Source organism: Hyaena hyaena, unplaced genomic scaffold, assembly GCF_003009895.1.
Source record: "Hyaena hyaena isolate Hyena2069 unplaced genomic scaffold, ASM300989v1 scaffold_131, whole genome shotgun sequence".
Taxonomy (NCBI): domain Eukaryota; kingdom Metazoa; phylum Chordata; class Mammalia; order Carnivora; family Hyaenidae; genus Hyaena; species Hyaena hyaena.
Window position 1 is genome coordinate 2,520,463 of NW_024080761.1, and position 22,264 is coordinate 2,542,726.

General features: G+C 57.4%; 1 protein-coding gene across 1 annotated transcript; it reads left to right on the forward strand.

The window, feature by feature from the left end:
* Nucleotides 1-4,461: 4,461 nt before the first annotated feature.
* Nucleotides 4,462-19,421, forward strand: MYLK2 (myosin light chain kinase 2). The gene is made up of 14 exons (XM_039237786.1): nt 4,462-4,539; nt 6,312-6,411; nt 6,864-6,948; nt 7,057-7,392; nt 8,324-8,625; nt 10,234-10,339; nt 10,956-11,049; nt 13,493-13,602; nt 13,688-13,829; nt 16,279-16,349; nt 16,477-16,605; nt 17,169-17,321; nt 17,470-17,602; nt 18,521-19,421. The coding sequence occupies exons 2-14, from the start codon at nt 6,360-6,362 to the stop codon at nt 18,599-18,601; spliced, it is 1,794 nt and encodes a 597-aa protein (XP_039093717.1). The 5' UTR covers nt 4,462-4,539; nt 6,312-6,359; the 3' UTR covers nt 18,602-19,421.
* Nucleotides 19,422-22,264: the final 2,843 nt, after the last annotated feature.

Genomic DNA, 22,264 nt, shown 5'->3' on the forward strand with positions numbered 1-22,264 from the left:
CCACCCCCACTGGCCCTGCCTTCCCGAGGTGGTGCTTCCAAGTCTGGTCCTGGGACGTTTCCTGCTCTTGGAACAGCTGCACCAGCCCGGGGTACCCTCCTGCTACTTGATCCTATAGGGAGGTGTCCAGTGGCCCTGGGTAATTTTCAGATGACCTTGCTCCTCTGACGTCATTACGTGGCTATTTTGGGCTTTGCTGTTTATTGCTGCAGAGTTGGGCTGAGATGGAGGAGAGCGAGAAAGTGAAGGTTTCCCGTTGTCCCAGGGCCCCACCGAAGTGGGAGCATTTACTCTTCAACACTTACCAAGCACCTGCCGAACGTCAGGCCCTGGGCTACCAGCTTGATGACAGAGTCCACGTATTCTTCCCTTACTCACGAATTCATTTTTCAGTGGGGGCATTCAGTGGTACGGGGTAGTTCTTAATCATGCAGGCTCTGGAGCCGAACGGCTTGGGTTTAAATTTCAGCACCACTGGAACGCCGTCTCTCCTTGGGCAAATTACTCCTCTGTGCCTCAGTTTCCTCCTGGAAATGGGCGTGATAGTAGTATCTACTTCCTAAAGTTGCTATGAAGACCAAAGGAGTTAATATGACACGTGGTAAATATACAGTAAATGTTCGTGGCTAGAATGGCACCACTCCTTGTCCTGGATCCTTGTGGTGCAAAGTTGACTGACGTGATCCGTGTCCTGAGCTGGATCTAGGTCTAGATCCCCAGAGCCCCAGTTACTGGGACACTGTGCACCGTGCTTGCAAATCAGGAGGAAACACCTGCCATGTGAGAAGTTTATTTATTTATTTTGAGAGAGAGAGAGAGAATGCTCACGCAAGCAGGGGAGGGACTCTGTCCTTTGTCTCTACAAAGGGAGAGAGAGAATCCCAAGCAGGCTCCGTGCCTGGCATGGAGGAACCGGACACGGGGCTCGATCTCATGACCGTGCGATCATGACCCTGAGCTGAGGTCAAGAGTCAGATGCTCAGCGTTCTGGGCTGCACCTCCTCAATATTGGGAGTTAATTGACCTGAACTCAGGAGGCACTCAGGCTTCAGGAGTGGTGAAAGCTCTCCAGACGCTTCCCACTCGCATCAGCGCCGAGAAGCACGGCCCACGCTCTAGAGGCTTCTAAGAGCTGGCCAGCTGTACCAGTGATGCTCTCAGGAGCGGGCCCCCTGACATGGGGGTTCTCAGACTTGGTTGAGCATGCTGGTGATAGAGACAGGGTCCTGGGGCTCCCTGCTAAGGAGGCTTCATCTGAAACCAACTCAGGCCTGAGCCCTGAAAGCCTGCTGGCGCCGGGCCTGCAGCTAAGAAGTCTTCCCTGACCATCAGCCCCAATCTGTGTTGTCTTTTTGGTCTCATATACAGCTCCTACCACTTTCTGTCTTGAACGGTAGAAATCTGTGTCCATGTGGATACATGCCAAAGTATTAATCTGTGTAGAGTCACAAATGGTCACTTCAAAAAAAAATTGGAAAATCCCAATAGAACCCATCTCTACTCCCACACCTATTAAATATATGTATATCCCTCCAGACATTTTGCCATTTTCTTAATAAATGTTTTTAACGACACAAAAGGATCCTACTTCATGAATGACTATGCAATCATTTCTCACCAAAAATGTACTATGTGGTGATTCTGTGGCTATTCTTCGACATCTCTGTGTCCCCAAAGTGACCACTTTAGCCTTTGCCCCAGAGTAGAGGCTTCAGTATGTAATCTTAGCAATAAAACTGATTTTGAGATGGATCAGTGTATCATTTGAGCTTCCAGAGGGATCTCTGTTCAGTCTCCCACACAGAGTGTCCACAGCCTCTGCTTATCAGCCCCAGAAGGAAGAACAGGGGCGGCTGTAAGGACAGCAGCTTTATCTAGATCTCTCCCAAAGGCCTGAGAGGGAATGCCATGGCCCCAGGCTTAGGCGCCCGAGGAGGAGAGAACAAGAGAAACCAGCCCTGAGAGGCTGTCATGTCAGGACCACAGGAAAGTTGGAGGTGAACTGGCCCCTCTCTTTGGAGTCAGAAAGGTTACTCAACTCCCTGGATTTTCCATCACAGCCAGGCGGGGAGGGGGTCAGGCTGGGAAACGGCTTCTCTGAGCAGGGCCTTTTAAAGCCACTTGGCTGGGTCAATTTCCTTCCAGGAGCCAGGGGAGCTGTGCCCGGGGGTGGGGGGGGGTGGGGGTTAACCCCTCCATTCCCAAGTAATTCTCCCAGGGATGGGTGAGCCTGGGAGCCCAGGCTTCTGGAATGCAGAGCCATCCAGGGCAAGAGGCCTAAGGAGCCGTGAACTCTGGCTGGAGAAACCTTCCTTCTGGCCTTGTTAAATCCAACAGGCATAATTGCATCCTGCTGACCTTAATTCCCCTGGCGGGTTTAATTGGTCCTGGCATTGCCCCCACTTCCTGCCCTGCCCCTGTAGAGGCAGAGAGGGCGGCTGCCCAGCTGGTGCAGGCCGGGAAAGCCCCTTCTTAAGGGTGGGCAGGGTCTCTGGCAGCCCCCTGCCGGGCTGGGAGATTTCCCTGCGCCCCTCCCCCAGGGACTCCCAGGGAGCAGCTGGCCGAGCTGAGCTTAACCCTGGGCAGACGAGCGAGCTTGCAGGCAATCCCGTGGACCCGGAACCAGGCCAGCCTCTCCTCCCAGAGGGAGGGACCGTGGAGGAGCCCGCAGGGACAGCCCAGCCCTCTCCCTGGGGCGTCCACAACATTACCGAGAGCCCACCGTGCTGCCCGGACTGTGCCAAGCACTCTCCATACCTAAATGCTCCCAGCCACCCTAGGAGAGGCCATGGGGCAGAGTGCTTGTTAGCTGAGCCTTGGTTTAGATGGTTCAGACCCAACTTTGTGAGTTTGCCTGTGACTCAGTTTTCCTGTCACATCTGTGAAATGGGGATAGAAGAGCTGACATTTGTACAGCACTTAGAATGTCTCCTCCTCATCTACTCTTCTAAATGCTTTATACGCCTCCCCCTCTGAGGAAGGTGCTCAAACGTGACCGCAATTGTCTAACCTCAGTTACTAATCTCAGAGCTCCTTAAGTAAGCCCCTGCTCAGTAAGATCTTTTAACATGAAGCTGCTTACCCCTTTGTTGGACCCCTTAGTAAGAGTTTAAGACAGGCCAAGTTATTTGGGAAGCATAACAGCAACAGATGTAGCAAATAAAGCCCCTTATGTTGTCCCTGCTTGGATTTTGGTCTCAACAGGAGGTGGTGCTAGATTCGAATCTGAACTGTTTACAGCTACTCAATGGCTGTAACTTTCAGGAAGAGCCTCTTACCTTCTGTCAGCATCAGCTTCCGCACCTTTTTTTTTTTTTAAGTTTATTTGCTTATTTTGAGACAGACAGTGTGAGTGGGGGAGGAGCAGAGAGAGGAGACAGAGAATCCCAAGCAGGCTCTGCGCTGTCAGCACAGAGCCCGACATGGGGCTCGAAACCACGAACCGTGAGATCTTGACCTGAGCGGAAACCAAGAGTCAGATGCTTAACCTACCAAGCCACTCGGGTGCCCCCAGCTTCCACACCTTTAAAATGGCCTAATTCTTGGCCCTGTAGTCCTTTGAAAGGATCCAGTGAGCTGGGTAAAGCCCTTGGCAGAGTCAGGCTTGACCCTGAGGGTGCACTGACTCAGTAAATGATTGGTACTGACAACCATAGTTAATAACACGGGAATGTCAGTAAGGGCCATCATACCAGAGTAATCCCACAACGCCGGTCCAGAGCCCTGCTAGTCAGTCACTTACTCACCAAACACTGGCTGGCAAGTACACTTTGTGCTGGGGACGCACGTGACCACCATAAAGCCCCTGCCCTCAAGAGGCTCCCGGAGGCTGTCAGTGGTGGGATCAGCCTGGAGCTGAGGGAGGCCAGTGCAGGAGTGCCCAACATTTCACACTAAACCAGATCATATTGTGGGAACAGACAAGTAGCATGTCAGGGGCTCCCAATACCAGGCATGGATAGGAAGCATTTCTGGGGCACCTGGTGGCTCAGTCGTTTAAGCATCCGACTTTGGGTCAGGTCATGATCTCACAGTTTGTGAGTGCGAGCCCCACGTCGGGCTCTGTGCTGACAGCTCAGATCCTGGGGCAGCTTCAGATTCTGTCTCCCTCCCTCTCTCTCTGCCCCTCTTCCACTCACACTCTGTCTCTGTCTCTCTCTCAAAAATAAGTAAACATTAAAAAAATTAAAAGGAAGCATTTCAACCTTCGGGACACGGTCAGACCACAAAGGGGATGCCTGGCGGTGGGGGGAGGCGGGCAAGACACGGGCCGGGAGATTTTAGGGAAGAAAGAGGACTTTGGGCTTTGAGGAAGGACATTTCTGGCTCAACCCTTTGCAGAGTGACTTCGGGCCAGTTACTCTTTTGGTCCCCATCTTCTATTCTAGGAAATAGGATGGATGCCCCCCACAGAGCTATTATCAAGATGAAGTTTCCAGACAACCTGGAAGGAGCCAACAGCAGGCCCTCAAAAGAAATGAGAGCTTCCTTCCTGCGTTCAGATCCTAACGCAGTCCCTGACAAGCCATATGGCTTTGGGTAAGCTACTTAATTGCTCTGTGCCTCAGTTTCCCCGTCTGTAATAGAACCTAGCTCATTGGGTTGTTCTGAGGATCAAGTGAGTGGATCTACATGAGAGTGTTAGCACTTCTGCTTTCCAGAAGAGGCAGACCTTCCCCGGGACCCCCAAGGAGGGAAACAGGCCAGGAGGGCCAGGAAGGACACAAGTCATCGAGACTGGAGACCGAGCTCCAACTTGGGTTTTTATAAGCTTCGGCCAACAACCCCAACATTTGCTCACTTGAAAAAAAAAAAAAAATCACTCATTTTGAATAGCATTCCATTCACATACTTCATGGTCCAAAGAAAAAAAGTGCAAGGATGCGGCAGTGATGTCTCCCTCCCACCCTGACCCCCCATTTTTTTCTCATTGCCCCAGAGACATTCTTACATGAACACAGTGCAAGTTTGTGTCTTATTATGTAGATTACCCTCTTTTGCCCCCACGATAGCATGGCCTGTACACTATTCTGCTGACTTTAATTCTCCCCCTCCCCCGTTTTGGAGACAGCTTCATATCATCCTGTTCACAGCACCCTCGATCTTTTTTACAGCTGCGTAATTTCCCCCTTGCAGAGCCATGCCCCTTGTTCCAGTCATTTCCGCCTCCCTCTTTCTGAGGGCAGGGGTGGTTTCCTCCATGTGGGAGAGGAGGGTGGAGTGAGCAGGATGGTGGTCACAGTGAGGGCCTGAACCCAGATGCCCACTCCAGGGCTATTTCCAGTACACCCAGCTCAGCCAGTTCTCAAGGTCCCCCTCAGAGACAGGCTCTGGGCAGGCAGCCCCTGGATGATGGAAAGCTCTTTGGATCATACGTCTCCCCATCCCATCTCGGGCGGGAGTGGCCCCCAGAAGGATCCTTGGGAAAGATCCTCCAGCAGCCCCTCTCCTTCCAAACAGGCCACTGGGAAGAAGGAACCTGCTTGGCGCCTTGGGCCTGAGCACTCAGCATCTCCCCCTGCTGCTCGGGGCAGCCTCTGTCTCCCCAGGAGCCCAAGTAAAACACATCTTCGAAAGAAAAAGGCTTTCAGGTCCATGGTCCTGTTGAGCAAATGCCCCCGGAGACAGTTTCTTCCCCAAAGAGGCCCCAAGTAGGTCTGGATGCCAAAGGCAGGGATCGCGGACACAGAGCTGGGCAGTGGGGTCAGGGTGATTATCCCCAGGCCTGCCTGGCTCTAACCAGCTTCTGGGAAACCCCAGGAGACGTGGCACGCAGGTGGGCAGAGCCACGGGCCGGCCTGAGCATAGCCTTGTCCTGCAGCCCTGCCCGACAGCCCCTGGGGCGCCGGGCCCCCTTCCTGACCCCTGGCCGAGCCGGGGACACCAGGCGAGGCCTGGGAAAAGGCTGCTCCCTCAGGGCCCCAGATGCCCCCTCCCTTTTCTCTTCCTGCTCTCTTCCAACACTCCTCTCCCCCCAGTCGGTCTGTGGGAAGAATGCCGTGTCCTCTGAACGGGGGCCAAGAGTGACAGGTGGTGGCAGTCCGAGCCGCATGGCCCCTGGTGTAAGAGATCCTCTCCTCCGCCCCCGCCTCCCCTGCCCGCGCCCCTGCCTCCGCCTCTGCCCCCCCAGCCCAGTCCCTTACAACTGCCCCAGGACTGCTTCTGGGCAGCCGCTGCAAGTCAGACGGCCCTCAAGTTGCCCCTCGCAGCTCCAGGTACCTTTCTCCCCTCAGTCGGCTGGGCCTGGCTCCTCTGGGCCACACAGGAGGAGGAATCTGACAGCCTGACACACCTCACTCTCCTTTCTGCAGCTAGAAAGACTTGAGTTAGACAAGCAGAAGCACACGCCTCCCTACCTCATGGCGACAGAAAACGGAGCAGTCGAGCTGGGAATCCAGAGCCCATCGACAGGTGCCAAGCTGGGGCAGGAGGCAGAGGGAGGAGCCTGGGAAGGGGTGTTTGAATCCAGGGCTGGGCCCGCTCCTCAGCGGGAGTTCTGTGCCCCAGGCCCTTTGGTACAGCGTGCATGAAAGACCCAGAAATTACAACTGTCTCCGGGTGAGGTTGGGCTGGGTCGAGGGCCTGCATGAAGCCCTCCCTGGAAAATACTGGAAAGTGCGAAGCCCCCATGCACGGCACCTAAACATTCTGGGCAAGCGATGGTGGGGGCATCAAGGTGCATTAGAGGACCAGAAGTGTCCCCAAAGGGCCTCCAAGGCCCCGGCAGCCCATCTCTAGAGGCTCAGGGGGACAAGCATTTGCAAACTGCTGCCTACGTGGGGACCTGGGCCCAGAGCTGGTCTCTGGCCAGCCTGCTTGGGGGTGGTGGGTGGATCCTGACTGGTGTCTCACTTCCTCTGCAGACGAGGCACCTAAAGGTATAGCAGGTGAAGGACCCCCGGCTGCAGAGAAAGAGCCTGGTCCACCAGATCCAAAGAAGGGCCCCGAGCTGCCAGATGGGAAGAAAGAACCTGGCCCCTCAAACCCAAAGGAAGAAACTGGTCCCCCCGATGCAAGGAAAGAACCTGGGCCCCCAGACCCCAAGAAAGAAACTAGTCCCCCCACCCTGAAGGAAGATGCCAGAGCCGATGCCCTAAAGAAAGGGGATGACGCCCTGGCCCAACCCTCAGCGGGCAGCGGGGGCCCCGAGGGAGAAGGCGATCTGGGTGGGGGGCCCGCAGAGGGCGGTGCCGGGCAGCCAGCAGACCTGCCCCAGCAGACTGTGACGGCGGAGGCCAGTGTCAAGAATCCCAGCGCCAAGCAGGAGACCTCGGGCAGCCAGGGCCCCGGAGAGCCCAAGGGGCACAAGAAGGCAACCGAGGGCCAAGCGGGAGCCAGGAGGAGCTCCCCCGCCTTTCTGCACAGCCCGAGCTGTCCGGCCATCATCTCCAGGTGAATGCCCCCTGTCTGGCCGTGGGGACGGGTCCGAGGCTCTGGCCCCAGTGGTCACGCCTAGCTCCTCTGTTTTGGGCATCGTCACGCTTAGCACCCTGTTCAGTGCTAGATCGGGTGGTCCTGAGACAGCTCAGCATCTGTCCTGGGCATTGGCTCCGACACCTTACGCCCCTGCCGAAACCCTGGCTTGAGTGTTCATAGACACTGGGAGGTCAGGACAGAGAGGTCCTCAGGGACCGACCTCTTCTCTAAGCCTCTGGAGTCCAGAGGTCCCCTTACTCCATGAACTTGGTTCTAGCCAAGGGCAGGCCTGAGATATCAGGGGTGGGGGTGAAGATAACTTACCTTCTTACCATAATATGAAAAGATGACTAATAATCAGATTGATAGATCATTACTAATACTTTCATAACCATGATACAGCAACAGTCTTATGAGGCAAACCGTTCCTTACCTGAATGGTAATCACATGAATGATCTTAGAGATGTATCTGTAAACCACAGTAATCATATCGTGTCAGTCAGAATTATATATTAATACCAGTTGATACCTTGATATCCTGGATACATGATTAATTGAATTGCCACGGTTTTGTGAATCAAGAACTACACACTCTCCCTAATTGTAGCCACATAATGATTAACCAAAACAACAACCCTATTAGTAGGCATTAATGATCTATTAGTGCATTGATAGTCAAGATAAGGACCACAAACATTTACGGTATTATTAACATCCCTTGATTTCATATAAAGTGAATTTGGATGCATCACTCCATGCATTTGAGGGAGCGGTGGCAGTGGGGGGCGGGAGGAGGTTGTATTAGCTCCAGATTGCAGAAGACGGTCTGGAAGCATCGAGGCCTCCCGGAGGCCAAAGCACGGCTCTGGCTGCTAAAGGCATCATCTCTGTGTCATCATGTTCTAGGCCCGAGAAGCTGCCAGATGAGAAACCCCCAAACGAGGACTTGGAGCTCATCTTTGAAGGGGTGCCTGTGACCCCCGGCCCCGTGGATCCCGGGCCAGCCAAGGTAGCAGAAGGAGAGAAGGACATCCCGGCAGGCAGCCAGAAGGAAGCAGGAGAGAAGGCTCCAGGCCAGGATGGGCAGGCTAAGGTGCAAGGGGACACCTCGAGGGGGATCGAGTTCCAGGCTGTTCCCTCGGAGAAATCGGAGGTGGGGCAGGCCCTCGGTCCCACAGCCAGGGAGGAGGACTGCTTCCAGATTTTGGGTAGGCCAGGGGCAGGGGGGGGCTAGGGGGGGAAAGGGGCTCCCCCGATGTTCCCAAGTCTCCCAGTTTGGAGGGCTGAGCTGCTCTGAGCCATGCCTCACCCGGGCTGGTCCATCCGTGTGTCATACAACTCTAAGAAGTACCTAGTCCCTTTTGATGGGGAAACCGAGGCTTGGGGAAGGGAAATGTAGTGAGTGCCCCAAATCCACAGCCAGGGCAGCGTTTGAATCTGTCCAAATGGTGCTATTCCAGAACCCACTTTTTGCACCCTCTTTTATGTTTTCTAGAAGGGGTTTTGGTCGGGGGGAATTAGGCTGGTTTTGGAGCAGCACCAACTCTCTGGACAGTGGAATTTGAAGTCAGTCAGTGGAAGAGCTCAAAGGCCAAGCTTTGGTAGTTCAACTACATCCTGGAGGGGGTAGGGGGGGTCATGAGAGCCATAGAGGCGTCGTGAACTGAGGAGCACAGGTGTATGTGCATGGGAGCAGTGACCAAGGGAGCTGGGCACGTGAGACGGGACAGGACTGTGGCATGGCCTTAACTGATGGTCAGACGAGGAGCTGGCGGTTTAGTGGTCTATTAAGTGGGCAGCAGGAGACATGGAGCATGAGTGGGCTTGGGGATCAGCTGAATAGGGAAAGGGCCTGGGCAGGGGTGCAGCAGGGGTGGGGGTGGGGTGAGATGGGGTCAGGAGAGCTCAGGGTGTCCTGACACCCCCCTCCTCCAGGCTGAGGTGCCCTGGAAGCCCAGTCTGCCTGCCTGGTGAGCGGCACGGTGCCACCCAGACACGGTGGGAGGGCCTGGCGGCTGGGCAGTGGCCAGGAGCCCTGCCTCCTCCCGCAAGCAGCAGCAGAGACTTCTGCCCCGCCCCCTCCAGAAATCACATCCTCGGGGTGACGGGACCTGAACAGCCTCCAAGGGCCATCAGATTTATCACCAGCCCGGCTTCCCTGCGGCCTCTTGCTATTTATAAAGAGGTTTCCATTCCCGATGACTCAGCCTGCGGGCCGCCAGGGCCTGCTGTACCCCGTTGTTACCGCTAGGTGGCAGCGTCTCCCTACCAAACACCTCCATGCCCGGCTCCTCCCGCCCTCGCCCTGCCCTTGGGCCGTGCCCAGGTTGGGCAGCCATTCCACAGGTCGGGGCAGCTTGTGGTGTTATTAGAGGGGCTGGTAGGCAGGTCCAGTCCCCTACCCCATCATTCGGACACAGTACCGCTTATCTGGCGCTCCACCATTAGCGTCCCCACCCCACCGCACCCCGCCTATTTTTTTTTTCTTTAATGGAAATACAGATAGCTTGGGATGGAGACTTCATACCTTATAATGTGGGAGGGTCCGAGAAGTCCAATCAGCTGTCCCCATTGTTGTGCCAGGAGAAGCTGAGCCCCCTCTGACAGAGTCCCAAGGCCATTTTGTGTGTTGGTGGCAGAGCTGAAACTGGACACTGGGCCCCCTAGCCCCTATCCTGGAGCCAGCTGTCCCCCCCAGGTATCATCACTTGGTGAACTTTGCTGGATGGGGCCCAGGCCAGGCAGGAGGGGGTGGCGCAGGGGTACATCCTTGGCAGCTCCTGCCGCTGGCTGATGGCTCTGTTCTGCCTCCCCAGATGACTGTCCACCTCCCCCAGCCCCCTTTCCCCACCGCATCGTGGAGCTGAGGCCTGGGAACGTCAGCAGCCAATTCAGCCTGAACTCCAAGGAGGCGCTGGGCGGGTGAGAGCTGGGACCCTGAGCCCCCGGCCCAAAGGCAGGAGTACGTCAAGTACCCAGGGCCTCATGTCTTTCATGTCCAAGGCCCAGACACACCCCGATCTCTGTGGACACAATTGCTTCCACGCGACTGTTAATAACCCCCATCATACACAAGCTGTCCCATGGGTTGACATGCACTCATGTCACTGTCTCTCACATAGACACCCATCAGCCATTCAGTGCTTCCCATAGGAAATAAACAGCATTTTCCTGTCTGTTTCAGTTTTAGACACCGCCCCGACCCCTGCAAGGCGCTTCATAATGAACCCTGCAGATGCCTTCCCCTGGGGCCCCAGGGCCCTTGCTTACCCCAAGCCTGTGAGCTGCCACACCAGGGGCCATCCTCTGTGTGAGCCCACCTGTCCTATGCCCATGGTTTTTGTGGTTCAGCTTCTGTCCCTGCAGTGGAGCTCATCACTTCAGAATGGAGCCAGGAGGGCTGGGGCACACATACGCTCTCACAGGGGGAGATCCAGACGGAAGCAGAACTGCCTCAGCCCTACCTCAGCAGACACTCCCCCAACCTCGGCCCTGTGTCCCTGGGAACCCCGTCACTCCCAACCTCTTCTCTCTTCAGCGGCAAGTTTGGAGCAGTCTGTACCTGTACAGAGAAAGCCACAGGCCTCAAGCTGGCAGCCAAGGTCATCAAGAAACAGACGCCCAAAGACAAGGTAGTAGGGGCTGGCTACCTGGGAGGGAGGCGGGGGGGTCCTTGCAGTGGGGACTAGGTGCCTCTCGCCTCCCTCTACTCACATGTCTGCACTAGGGGCTTGGTGTGTGGACCTTGCTGTGCTGAAGATGTCACTCAGATAGACAGATGGACAGGCAGAGAACCCTGCCACGGGGGCCTGAAGCCCCTCTCCATAAACAAGACACCTCAGTTAGTGAAATTATCCTTGCGACTTCTCCTTCTAGGCACAGGACATTCATGCCTTCTGTTTGGCTCAATTCAGCAAACATGAGTGTGGGCTCTGGGCCAGGCCTTGTGCTGGGCCCTGGGGGTCCCAAAGTGAAGGGAATGTGGTTTATGCCCTCAGGGAAGGCTGAGGTCATCAGGCCCTGGTCTAGAGCTGGCCCGGTTCAGAGGAGGTAGAGGGCAGTGTTTATTTAAGGAATGAATGAATGACTGGATGGATGAATGAATGAATGAATGAATGCGGGCAGAGGCTCACATGAAGGGAGGGAGTCAGGTGTGTGAGGAGGTGAGGACCACCTAGTAACCTGCGTGGTGAGGGCTGGAACTTGAGAAAGCTAGGGCGGGGGTCAGGAGGGGGCTACAGAGAAGGCTCCTGATGCAGCTGGGGGGTCTTTCTAGAAGGAAGGCTTGAAGCAGGAGCTGATTCCAGTGGCAGGGCCGGGGAGAGAGTTTCAAGCAGAGGGGAACCATGAGAGGAAAGGCCTGAAGGCCCGGAATGGCCAGAGACCTGCTCGTCTCAACCCTTGGGTTGAGGCGGGCGGGAGAGCTGGGAAGCGAACCGATGGGCATTCAAGGCAGAGACGCAGCTCCTGCAGAGGCCTGGAGCCTGGGAAGAGCATGAGGAGAAGCTCCAGAGACCTGCAACCCCATGTCTCTGTCACGGCTCTACACACACTGGAAAGGCATGTCATTCCTACGTGACTCTGCCTTTCTCCAACTCCTCCCCTTGATTGCTGGGTCCCCAGGCCTCCATCACGGACCTGGCTTGGTACAGATGCTCAGGACATCCGTGTGGTGGAGATTCACTGGAGTAGGCTCTTGACTCCTTTCCTTCTTTTTTTTTTTTTTTTTAATGTTTTATTTATTTCTGAGAGTGAGAGAGAGAGAGAGAGAGAGCATGAGCAGGGGAGGGTCAGAGAGAGAGGGAGACACAGAATCTGAAACAGACTCCAGGCTCTGAGCTGTCAGCACAGACCCCGACGCGGGGCTCGAACCCACGAACCGTGAGATCATGACCTGAACTGAAGTCGAACGCTTAACTGACTGAGCCACCCAGGCGCCCCTTGACTCCTTTCTTACAGAGCACTTTTTCTGGGCCATTCCCTGTGCCAGGTGCTAGGGAAATGGTAGTAAACTCCATGGGGCGGGCACGCTAGAGAGGAGGAGCAAACAACTAAAACCCAAGCAAACACAAAGCATGGCAGCAGGAACTGAGACGCGCTAGCAAGAAACATAAAGGGAGGTAGGGTACAGGGAGTGTGGGGCCGATGGCGGGCATCCAGATAGGGTGGTGAGGTTAAGGCCTCCCTGGGGAAGTGACAAGCACTGTGAGATATGAATGAAGGAATAGAATCACAAGGAAAATGGGAAAAATTGGGGTAGTGATATGATGCTGGGGGGCGCGCAGGGGGAGAGGCTCATTTTGTAGCATTTGGCCATTTCTCTGGTGTAAATTTTCCTCCGGTGGCTGATATCAAGCTAGCAGCATGACAGGTGGCTTTCAGCCTCTCTGAAAGTGACAGTAATGGCAGCCTCGACTAGGAAGGCGGTGGTGGAGCAGGTGAGAAGCCAACCATTATTGGGTTTGTAATCCAAGAGGGTTCCCTGATGCGGGGTGTGAGGGAGTAAGAATGCGGGAAAATCTGAGCTAGCTTCTAGCTTTTTTGTCCTGTGCGCCTGGGCCAGCGGTCAGGCCCTTTGCTAACAGGCAGGCTGAGAGCAGCTCAGTTGTGGGGAGGCGGCCACATCGAGGGTTTCCTGAGAGACTCAGCATGTCTCTTCGGCATCCAAGGGGGAACGGCAGTTAGGCATTTGGAGCTGTCGGTGCCTGGAGTTCAAGGGCACGCTCAGAGGTGGAGCTGCGTACTTGGGGATCAATCACATCTGGATGGAATGGCAGGTTCTGGGGCTGGCGGGGGACGTCCGGGGAGAGCGTGCAAGGGGAGAGCAGGGAGCGGAGGACCGGCCCTCGGGCACCCCTGCGTTCAGGCAGGAGGAGAAGGGGACCACGTGGCAAAGGAATGGTGTCCCAGCAGGGATGACCAGGGGTAAGGACACAGTCTCAGGACTGGGGAGAGATGGGAGGCAGAGGCCAGCAATGAGGGGGCCGACAGGTCCGGTGGAGGGCAGAGGCGTGGAGGGCAGAGGGCAGGGAGTGGTGACCCTCAGGCGGGGCCCCGGGCTTCCCTTGTCCCCAGGAAATGGTGAAGCTTGAGATCGAGGTCATGAACCAGCTGAACCACCGAAACCTGATCCAGCTCTACGCGGCCATTGAGACCTCGCACGAGATTGTCCTATTCATGGAGTAGTGAGTGCTGGCGGTGGGGGCGGGGCACCGGGCGGGGGCGGCCGCCGGCCCGGAAGCAAGCCTGTAGAGGGGTCTGTGCACACAGCATCGAGGGCGGCGAGCTCTTCGAGAGGATTGTGGATGAGGACTATCAGCTGACTGAGGTGGACACCATGGTGTTTGTCAGGCAGATCTGCGACGGGATCCTCTTCATGCACAAGATGCGGGTTCTGCACCTGGATCTCAAGGTACAGGGCCTGGGGCCTCCGGGGAGGGGCCAGGAGCAGCATCTGGCCACCCGAAACCTGCTTGTAACCAGCTAGCCCTCGGCCCCTCCCATCCGCCCTTCTCTTCCCCCCTCCATCCTTGTATCTATAGGTCCCAAAGGGTTTATTGAGTCTTTCCCGAGGACCAGAAGCCAGCGATACGACAGAGAGTAAACGAGACTGGGTCCTAGCTCTCGGGGCGTCTGGTCTAGTACCAAGTACACGTCTCTCACTGTCCCGGGCGCCCCGCGCTCACCCTCTCGCGCATAGAACTTGCTAAGTGTCGGTGAAGTGTCTTCCTCAGGGCTGGCCCCTTGCAGACGCTGTGAGTGTTCGCTGCTTCACCCCACGAGTATTTGTTGAGGGTCTACTCCATGCCAGGCAGTGTTCTAGGTGGTGGAGATCAGGAGCAGACCAAGCAGATGAAGACGCCCGCCCTCTTGGAACTTATGTTCTAGAAGAGGAGTCAGGAAAACAAATGGATTAAGTATAGGATCAGGGCAGCAACACCCACACGATAGGCACTTAACAGAACCGTTCAGTGGAAGAATATTCACATCCGTCCTCTGACCCTGCTCAGTACCTTGCGAGTAGTGGGTCAGTGGGGGACAGAGCTAACAGGGTTTGTGCATCATGCCAGCTGTGGTCAAGTGCCGGCAGCTGCCTGGAGCTCGGCGACGCCGGCCTTGGTGCAGAGGAAGCAGGGGCAGCATGAGCGCCGGGTGGTGTTTGCAAGATAATCGACAGGGCTGGTGGAGCACATGGAGCGTGACCTCTGCGTTGGGTTCGCGCCCATCGGCACCGTGGATAGTACTTCCCTTCGTTCTTTTGATAAACATGTATCGAGGGCCTCTGCTGTGCCAGGCTGCTCCTCCGGGCTGTGCCCTGTGCTGGGCACGGGCGTTACCGCAGGGAGGGCGAGGGACTCACCCCTGTCCCCTGGAGCCTTCAGATCAGTGGGGGAAACAGACATTCCTCAAGTAGATCAAGTAGATTAAACCGCAAGAAGTGTTATGAAAAGTACTTGAGGGTCACGGGGAGACGTGCGAGGTGAACTTGGGGGAGAATGCAAGGGCCAGAGCCCTTCGAGGTCCAACGCAAGCCCGGGGCTGGCCCAGCACCCGGGCCACATGCTCACTTGGGGTCAGAGCTGTTGGAGGTGGTATAGGCGCCTTCCAACAGCCCACGGGGCAGGGGTGCCATGAGCATCCAGCCTGACAAGCGAGGCCAGGAGAGTCAGGAGATGGATGTCAATGGGCCAGTATGGCGGCAGGAAATCTGAGGGGTGGATGTAATAACCAAGGGCTGAGATGGCAGAGGCTGGAACCAGGGGAAGGGATGGAAGGTGGCCAGGTGGTGGCTGCGATCTGAAGATAGAGCCAGTCTGATTGGTTGAGGGTTTGGACTGAGGAAAGAGCAAGGTGACTCCTGAGTTTCTGGACAGAGCTGGTGCTTCCACGTGGCCCTGGGCGCGTGCCCTTCCCCCGTGAAAGCCACTGCCTCTGGGGCAGAGCAGGGTCCCCGGTGATCAAAAAGGGGTTTCAGGGTCAAGTAAGTTGGGTGAACCACGGCCTGAGGCGCTTCCCAGGGCTCCTCGGGAACTCTCAGACCAGAAGGTCTGAGTCTGTCTCACTTCCCCCAAAGATTGCACCCTGGGTCCTTTCTTGTCTTTCTGTCTTGTTCGAACACCAGGTGAGCTATTAATGTCATTCGTGTCTGTCTCTGCGAGGATGCTGGGTTCAGCGAGTGCCTTCAGCAAGCCTGCCGTCAGGGCTCCTAACCAAACGCCCACAGAGCCCAGACGTGCAGCAGGGGCCGGGCCAGGGCCGAGAAGGCCCCAGGGGAACCGGAAGACCGGCAGCCATCAGGGGTCACTGACAGCTCACTCCAAGTGGTGTGCGGTCGTGTGGCTAGGGCTTCTGGTGTTTCAGGAGGTGCAGAAGATCAGGGAAGCAGGGGTTTTGTGTGAATCCTCCTGCCTTCGGACCATTGCTAACGGCTTAAAATGTTTCTGCCTTGCAACCTCAGATTAGCCCTGTGTCTTTGGGTTACGTGGGGGGGGAAATGGAGGCCCAGAGCAGGAGGGACTGGCCTCACAGGATCTTCAGCCACACGCTCCCCTGTGCTGGAGCCACAGGATTCCTAGGAGCCTTGGCTGAGCACCTATCAGGTGCCTTAGTTAGATTTTGGTGGGGGGAATGGGGAAGCAGAGAGGGGACAGTCCTTGCCCTGGGCAAGTCCCTCTCCGGGCTGCAAGTCCCTCTCCAGGCTGCAGGCCCCTCGTCTGTGGCTGGAACAGGCAGGTCGAGGGGTCACTGATGGGCCGCCCACGCTGGCAGCCTGGGCCTCTGCTCCAGACATGGGTGGCCCCTGGTGGGGACAAAGGATGAGCCAGGTCAGAGGTCAATCCGGGCCACCCCCTTCTCCTCAGCCAGAGAACATCCTGTGTGTCAACACCACGGGCCATTTGGTGAAGATCATTGACTTCGGGCTGGCGCGGAGGTACCACCTCAGTGGGGGGAGGAGGGGTGGGGCAAGCCTCTGAGGTGGGCAGGGACAGAGGGGGGTAGCGGAGGGTGCCGGGAAATGGGCTGGGGCCTGTGCTCTGAGCTCCTGCTCTCACGCCCAGGTATAATCCCAACGAGAAGCTGAAGGTGAATTTTGGGACCCCAGAGTTTCTGTCACCTGAGGTGGTGAATTATGACCAAATCTCCGATAAGACAGACATGTGGAGCATGGGGGTCATCACCTATATGCTGTGAGTCCCGGGAGAATGTGGTGTCTACGGGGCTGGGGCGTGTGGCCGGGCAGCTGGGGCCAAACTTGGCCTTGGGGGCCTGCTGGGGTGGGTCCCCCCTCTCCATTCCCCCAGGAAGGGGCTTGCTGGGGTTGGGAGTGCCACAGAGAACCAAGAGAGGGGAACTTTGTGCCCATTTTGTAGATGGAGAAATGAAGGCCCCTAAGGGCACAGTGTCCTAGCCTAGGGCTCTGGACAGCAGATCTGTATGACGCAGGGCGGGGACAGAGGGACAGCAGACATCTTTTATGCACTCATCATTCCTCTTCTCCGTTGTAACCCTGGGAAGCTGGGATGATTGTGCCCATTTTACAGATGAGAAGAGTGAGGCTCAGAGAGGGGAAGTGACTTGCCCAAGGTCACCCAGCCAGAGTCAAACCCAGGTCTGTCCCACTCAAGAAGCTGGGGGTCTTTTCAGCTCATGGTGCTGCCTTCGAGGATCTGCCTCCATCCCCTGAGCCCCCAAAGGTGACTCAGTGTCCCCAGTTTCATCTCCCTGCCCCCCTGACATCCCCCCTCTCCAGGCTAAGTGGCCTCTCCCCCTTCCTGGGAGACGATGACACAGAGACCCTAAACAACGTTCTCTCTGGCAACTGGTACTTTGACGAGGAGACCTTCGAGGCCGTGTCCGACGAGGCCAAAGACTTTGTCTCCAAGCTCATTGTCAAGGACCAGAGGTGAGGCTCAGCCCAGGACACAGACCCCGTGTGTGCAAGCTGTGTGTGTGTGTGCATACGCTGCGGGGCAGGAAGAGGGCCGGGCAGCGGCTGGGCTCCGTGCTTCCCAGGCATGCCGCCCGCCCTCACCGCACTGCCCCTCCCTCAGGGCCCGGATGAACGCTGCCCAGTGCCTCGCCCACCCCTGGCTCAACAACCTGGCAGAGAAAGCCAAGCGCTGTAACCGCCGCCTCAAGTCCCAGATCTTGCTTAAGAAGTACCTCATGAAGAGGCGCTGGAAGGTACCGCTGGACGGGGTGGGGAGGAGGGAGGGACCGCAGGCGGGAAGAGCCCCTGGCACTAGATCCCAGGCCCCACCAGCCCCGCCTTGGCAACTTCTCTCGACCCGGCCGAGCCCTGTCTGGAAAACAGGGTTGGCTTTTCTCTCTCTGTCCCGGGCTGGTTCCTCTCCTGCTGCAGTGACCCTCCCCTCTCCCCCTAGAAGCATCTATTACTTCTAGGCCCGGGGAATACACCAGTGGACCAAAGAGACAAGCATTTTAATTTGAATGGACTTACTTTGGGTAGGGAATGGAGGGTATTAAAAGAGGTTAAGGAAGGGCTCTAGAGAAGAACGAGGATGGCCAGGAGTGCCAGGGGAGAGGTTGCACTTCCTAATAGGGTGGTCAGGAAGGGTCCCGCAGTGAGGGAGCATGTGAACAGAACACCTGAAAGCAGTGAGGAGTAAGCCATGCTGGTACTGGCGAGAAGAGTGTTCCAGGAAGAGGGAATAGCCAGTGCAAAGGCCCTGAGGCAGAAGCGTGGTTGGCAAGTGTGAGGAACAGGTGAGAGGCTGGAGTGGAGTGAGCAAGGGGTCAGGGAGGTGAAGTCAGAGAGCGATGAGAGGCAGGGGTTGGAGGGACTTGTTGGCCATAGCGGGGGGCTTATGTTTTACTTGGAGCGAAATAGGAGCCGCTAGAGTATCTAGAACAGTGAGGTACTCAGGTCTGGCCGCCATACCTGTTGAATGAAGGAAGGCGTCCTGGAAGATATGGTATCATGGCACCTCCTATGGCCACTTTGGGCACTGCACCCTCCCTGGCATCTGGCCTTGGTGGGGGCGGGGGGGCAGGGGGATGAAGGAGACCTACTTAGGAGTCTGTCACACAGCTTCTCCTCTGCCCCACGGCTGACTGGGACATCTCTCCCTCCTCCCTCAGAAAAACTTCATTGCTGTCAGCGCTGCAAACCGCTTCAAGAAGATCAGCAGCTCAGGGGCGCTCATGGCTCTGGGGGTCTGAGCCCCGGGAGTGGCCGAGGCCTGGGCGCAGCTGCACGGTGGCCGGGGCTGAGGCCACACAGCCCAGAAGGCCAGAGCAGAGGGGCCAGGTCCCCCCGGGTGGGCTGGCTAGGACAAGGCTGCGCCAGGCTGGGAGGCTCGGGGCTCCCACGACCCCGTGCGGCGACTGCTTCCCCGACGTGAGCCGCCTCAGATGTGGCCTGAACCGATCCTGCTAGCGCCTCCCCAGACAGGGGCCCGGGCCCATCTGTCACAGCCCAGATGCCACCGGCCCGGTTGTCCCCTCCCCAGCTCGCCCTCTTGCAATTGCTACCCTGGTGCCCCCTGCTCGGCCTCACCTGGGGCATGGCCGGCCCGGGCTTGCTCCTCGCGGGAACGGGAAGGCTGGGGGTCCCCGCGTGTGGGGCTTCCGCGGGTGTGGACGGGAGGCCCTTGGTGGGGCAGGAAGGCAGCAAAGGCCAATTCCTGAGGCCCAGCTGCCCGGGGAACAGAGCAGGCTTTGTGAGAGAGGACCTCCGTGCCCCCGCCCGCCTCCCCACTCCCAACAGATAAGGCCTCTGCACCATCTGGGCCGGCCCGGCCCCCGCCCACCTTCCTCACGACCACCAACACACAGGAACTCCGTGTGAGAGGAGGACGCCCAGCCCAGGCCTGGTGGAGGGGAGGGGAGAGGCCTGGGGCACAGGGAGGCCACCCCCGAGCTTGCCTGAGGGCCAGGCTGGCCCAACCCAGCCACTCCGGACCCTCATCCCAAGGGTCGTCCGCGGCTTCAGATAAGGGGGTCGCAGGCCCAGGAGGAGTGGGGAAGCCACTGGGCAGTCCCCACCTGCTCTCAGCTTGTGCTTTGTAAATAAATGTACAGGTTGGACTTGGCTTCCTTCCCCGTGTGTGTGCACGCCCTTGGGCGAGGTCAGAGACACGGGCCGTCACTAAGCACCGCTGGGTGCCGGCCCGCGAGGGGCACTCCAGTGCCTGGCGGCACAGCCCCTGGTCCCGGCAGGCAGCTTCCCTCCTTCGGGCCTCAGTTTGCTCATCTGTCCCAGCACCATTATTGGATGCTTACTGTGTGCTCCAGCTAAGTGCTTGTGTGGATGTTAACTCATTTATCCCTCACTGTGAGCTTGTGAGGGAGATATTATTATTATTCCTAGTTTACAGAGGAGAAAATCAAGGCTTAGAGAAGGGAAAGAACTCGGAGGCTATTCAACAAGTCAGAAGCCGGGGCATGTAATGAACTCTTCTGGCTCTCCGAGCAAGGCTCTGCCATTGGGCACACCCTGCCTCTCACCAGCACGAGGTGTAAGCAGAGGCTCAAGGCAGCGTCAGAATTTCGGGCAGGCCTGTGATGCCTTCGCTGGACCTGCAGGGCTGGGGGTCTCCCCGGGGGTCTCAGGGAAGAGAGAGCTGTTCTCTGCTCTTCCCCGTGGGCCACAGCCTGCTCAGCCCCAGGCCTGTGGTGCAGGGGAGGGGCCCCATCGGCTGGAGAGGGCAGCCCAGAGGGCGAGAGAGCTTAACACTGATAGGGCAAAGCCCCGGGCCAGCTCCATGGGTTCACGATCGCGTTGGCTGTTCACGGGGAGCCTGCATGGCAGGCACTGTGTTTATGTCCATTTCTCAGATGGGGAAGCCAAGGCCCAGAGAGGTTAAGCCACTTTCTCAGGGTCACACAGCTAGTGGACGGCAGAGCCAGGATTTGTACCCAGGGGGCCCAGAGCCCCTACTCTTAAACGTTACACTGCCTGCCTCTTGAGAGATCTTGGACTTGCCTGCCTACCAAGACCTTGACAGTTCACCTCTACCTCCCCTGCCTCCATGAATATTGGCCCGGAGGGCAAGGCCATGGTTCTCACCCCCATCCCCTGAGCTGCACCAGCAGATGAGTGCAGCGGCCGTGGCAGCAGGTGCCATGTGGGGCGGGGTGTGGCAGACTTTAGGGGCTAAGCCTGGGGGTTTGGGAGGCCTGGGGAGTCTGGCTTGGTCTCTTGAGGGGCCTGGTGCTTACGGGCAAGGCCCCCAGGGCCGTAGATCCCTGCCGGCCGGCCTGCCTGCCTGCTCGCCACCTGCCAGCTGGGCCGCGCCTGTGGTTTCCTCTGAGTTCTCTCAGTCGCTGGCCCCCACCCAGGCTGAGCCTCGGCCACACAGCGTGATGATGAGGGGTGAGTCACAGCCGTGGGGCGGGGGGTGAGGAAATGAGGTCCAGCCACAGCAGAGATCCAGGGCCCGGATCCAGCTGGGGAAACCGAGGCCAAAACGAGGAAGGCCCCTCAGCAGAGAGCGACAGCTGGGACTAGAACCCTGGACTCTGGGCACAGGTCTCCACTTCCTCCTCTGTGGTATGCAACCGACACCCTCGGCTCTGCTCCCCACGGCTACTCTTAGGGTCATCGTGACAGTCGCAAGATGGGATAGGGTGCTCATTTACCGTATTTCACAGGTGAGGAAACAGGTTCAGAGAGGGAAGGCAACTTGCCCAAGGCTGCACAGCAAACGAACACATCCTAGGAAGGAAGCCCACCAAGAACCATGGGACAGGGCTGATCACTGCTTCTGTCCCTCTCACCTCCCAGGAGCACATCTTGGAAAGCTCTTTTTGATTTATCAGGAGCCTCCTTTGTGCCTCCCCTGGTCCCTGGAGGTAAAGGATGTAGACTCAACAATACAGATGGGGAAATGAGGGTTCAGAGAGATTTTGTCCCCTCCAAGGGCCACAGAGCACACCCAGGAAAACACTGCAGTGGCAGCCTTCAGTGTGAGGCCGAGTTTCTGCCTCTGGGCAGCCCCGGGCCCCGGCCCCACTACCATCACTAGAACCCCAACCGCAGCATCCTCGCAGGAAAAAGCTCTTCACCCTAGGGGCCATCCTGCTGCAGAGCGTGAATCCATGGCTCTTTGGGGCCTGGCAGCAGGAGCCGAGGGCCAAGGCTCCGGTCCGTGATTCTTCAAGTCCCGGGTGCCAGGCTGTGAGCACCCCCTTGTCCAGTGCGCTCTGCCTACCGTAGTGCCTGCTTGTGGGCTCCCCAGGCGCGGGGGCCCATTACAATGCCAACTGACGCTGTGACCTCCCCTGCAAGGTGCCTCGCAGGGCCAGGCCATGAGCTTCCCCCCACCGCTCAGGGTCCTGGGCACCCCCTTGTGGGCTAAGAAGGGTTAACACCCTCAATGGGACAGCTCCTCCTGGCTGATTCCAGCCCAGAATGCGTTCCTCCAAGATTATTTCCTGCCTCTGGGCCTTGGCCAGGCCCGCAGTGACCACCCCCATGGGTCTGAGGCTGCATCTGGTTTGGATTACGCCAGGCCCGGTGACGCTGCCTCTTCCTGTCTGCGTCCAGTGGCCTTGAATTCCACTGGCCACCTTGGACCCAACAGGGCAGTGGTGGGAAAAGATTCAGCCGGAGACAGGGCTGCCCTGAAGGATGTGCCTACTTGCACTGAGCTCCTACTCATGCAGCTGCCCACGCACCTGTTCCTTTCTGCACGTCAACGGCTGGGATTTACGGAGCGCTAGGCACCGTACCCTTGATTTCCATTTATGAACTCATTTCATCCCCACCCTGCGAGGGGGTATTTTCCTTAGGTATTTCATTACGATGAGGAAGCTGAGGCCCAGGGAGTTTATGGACAGGCCCATGGGTCCCCGGCCAGTAAGTAGTGGGGTCGTGATGCA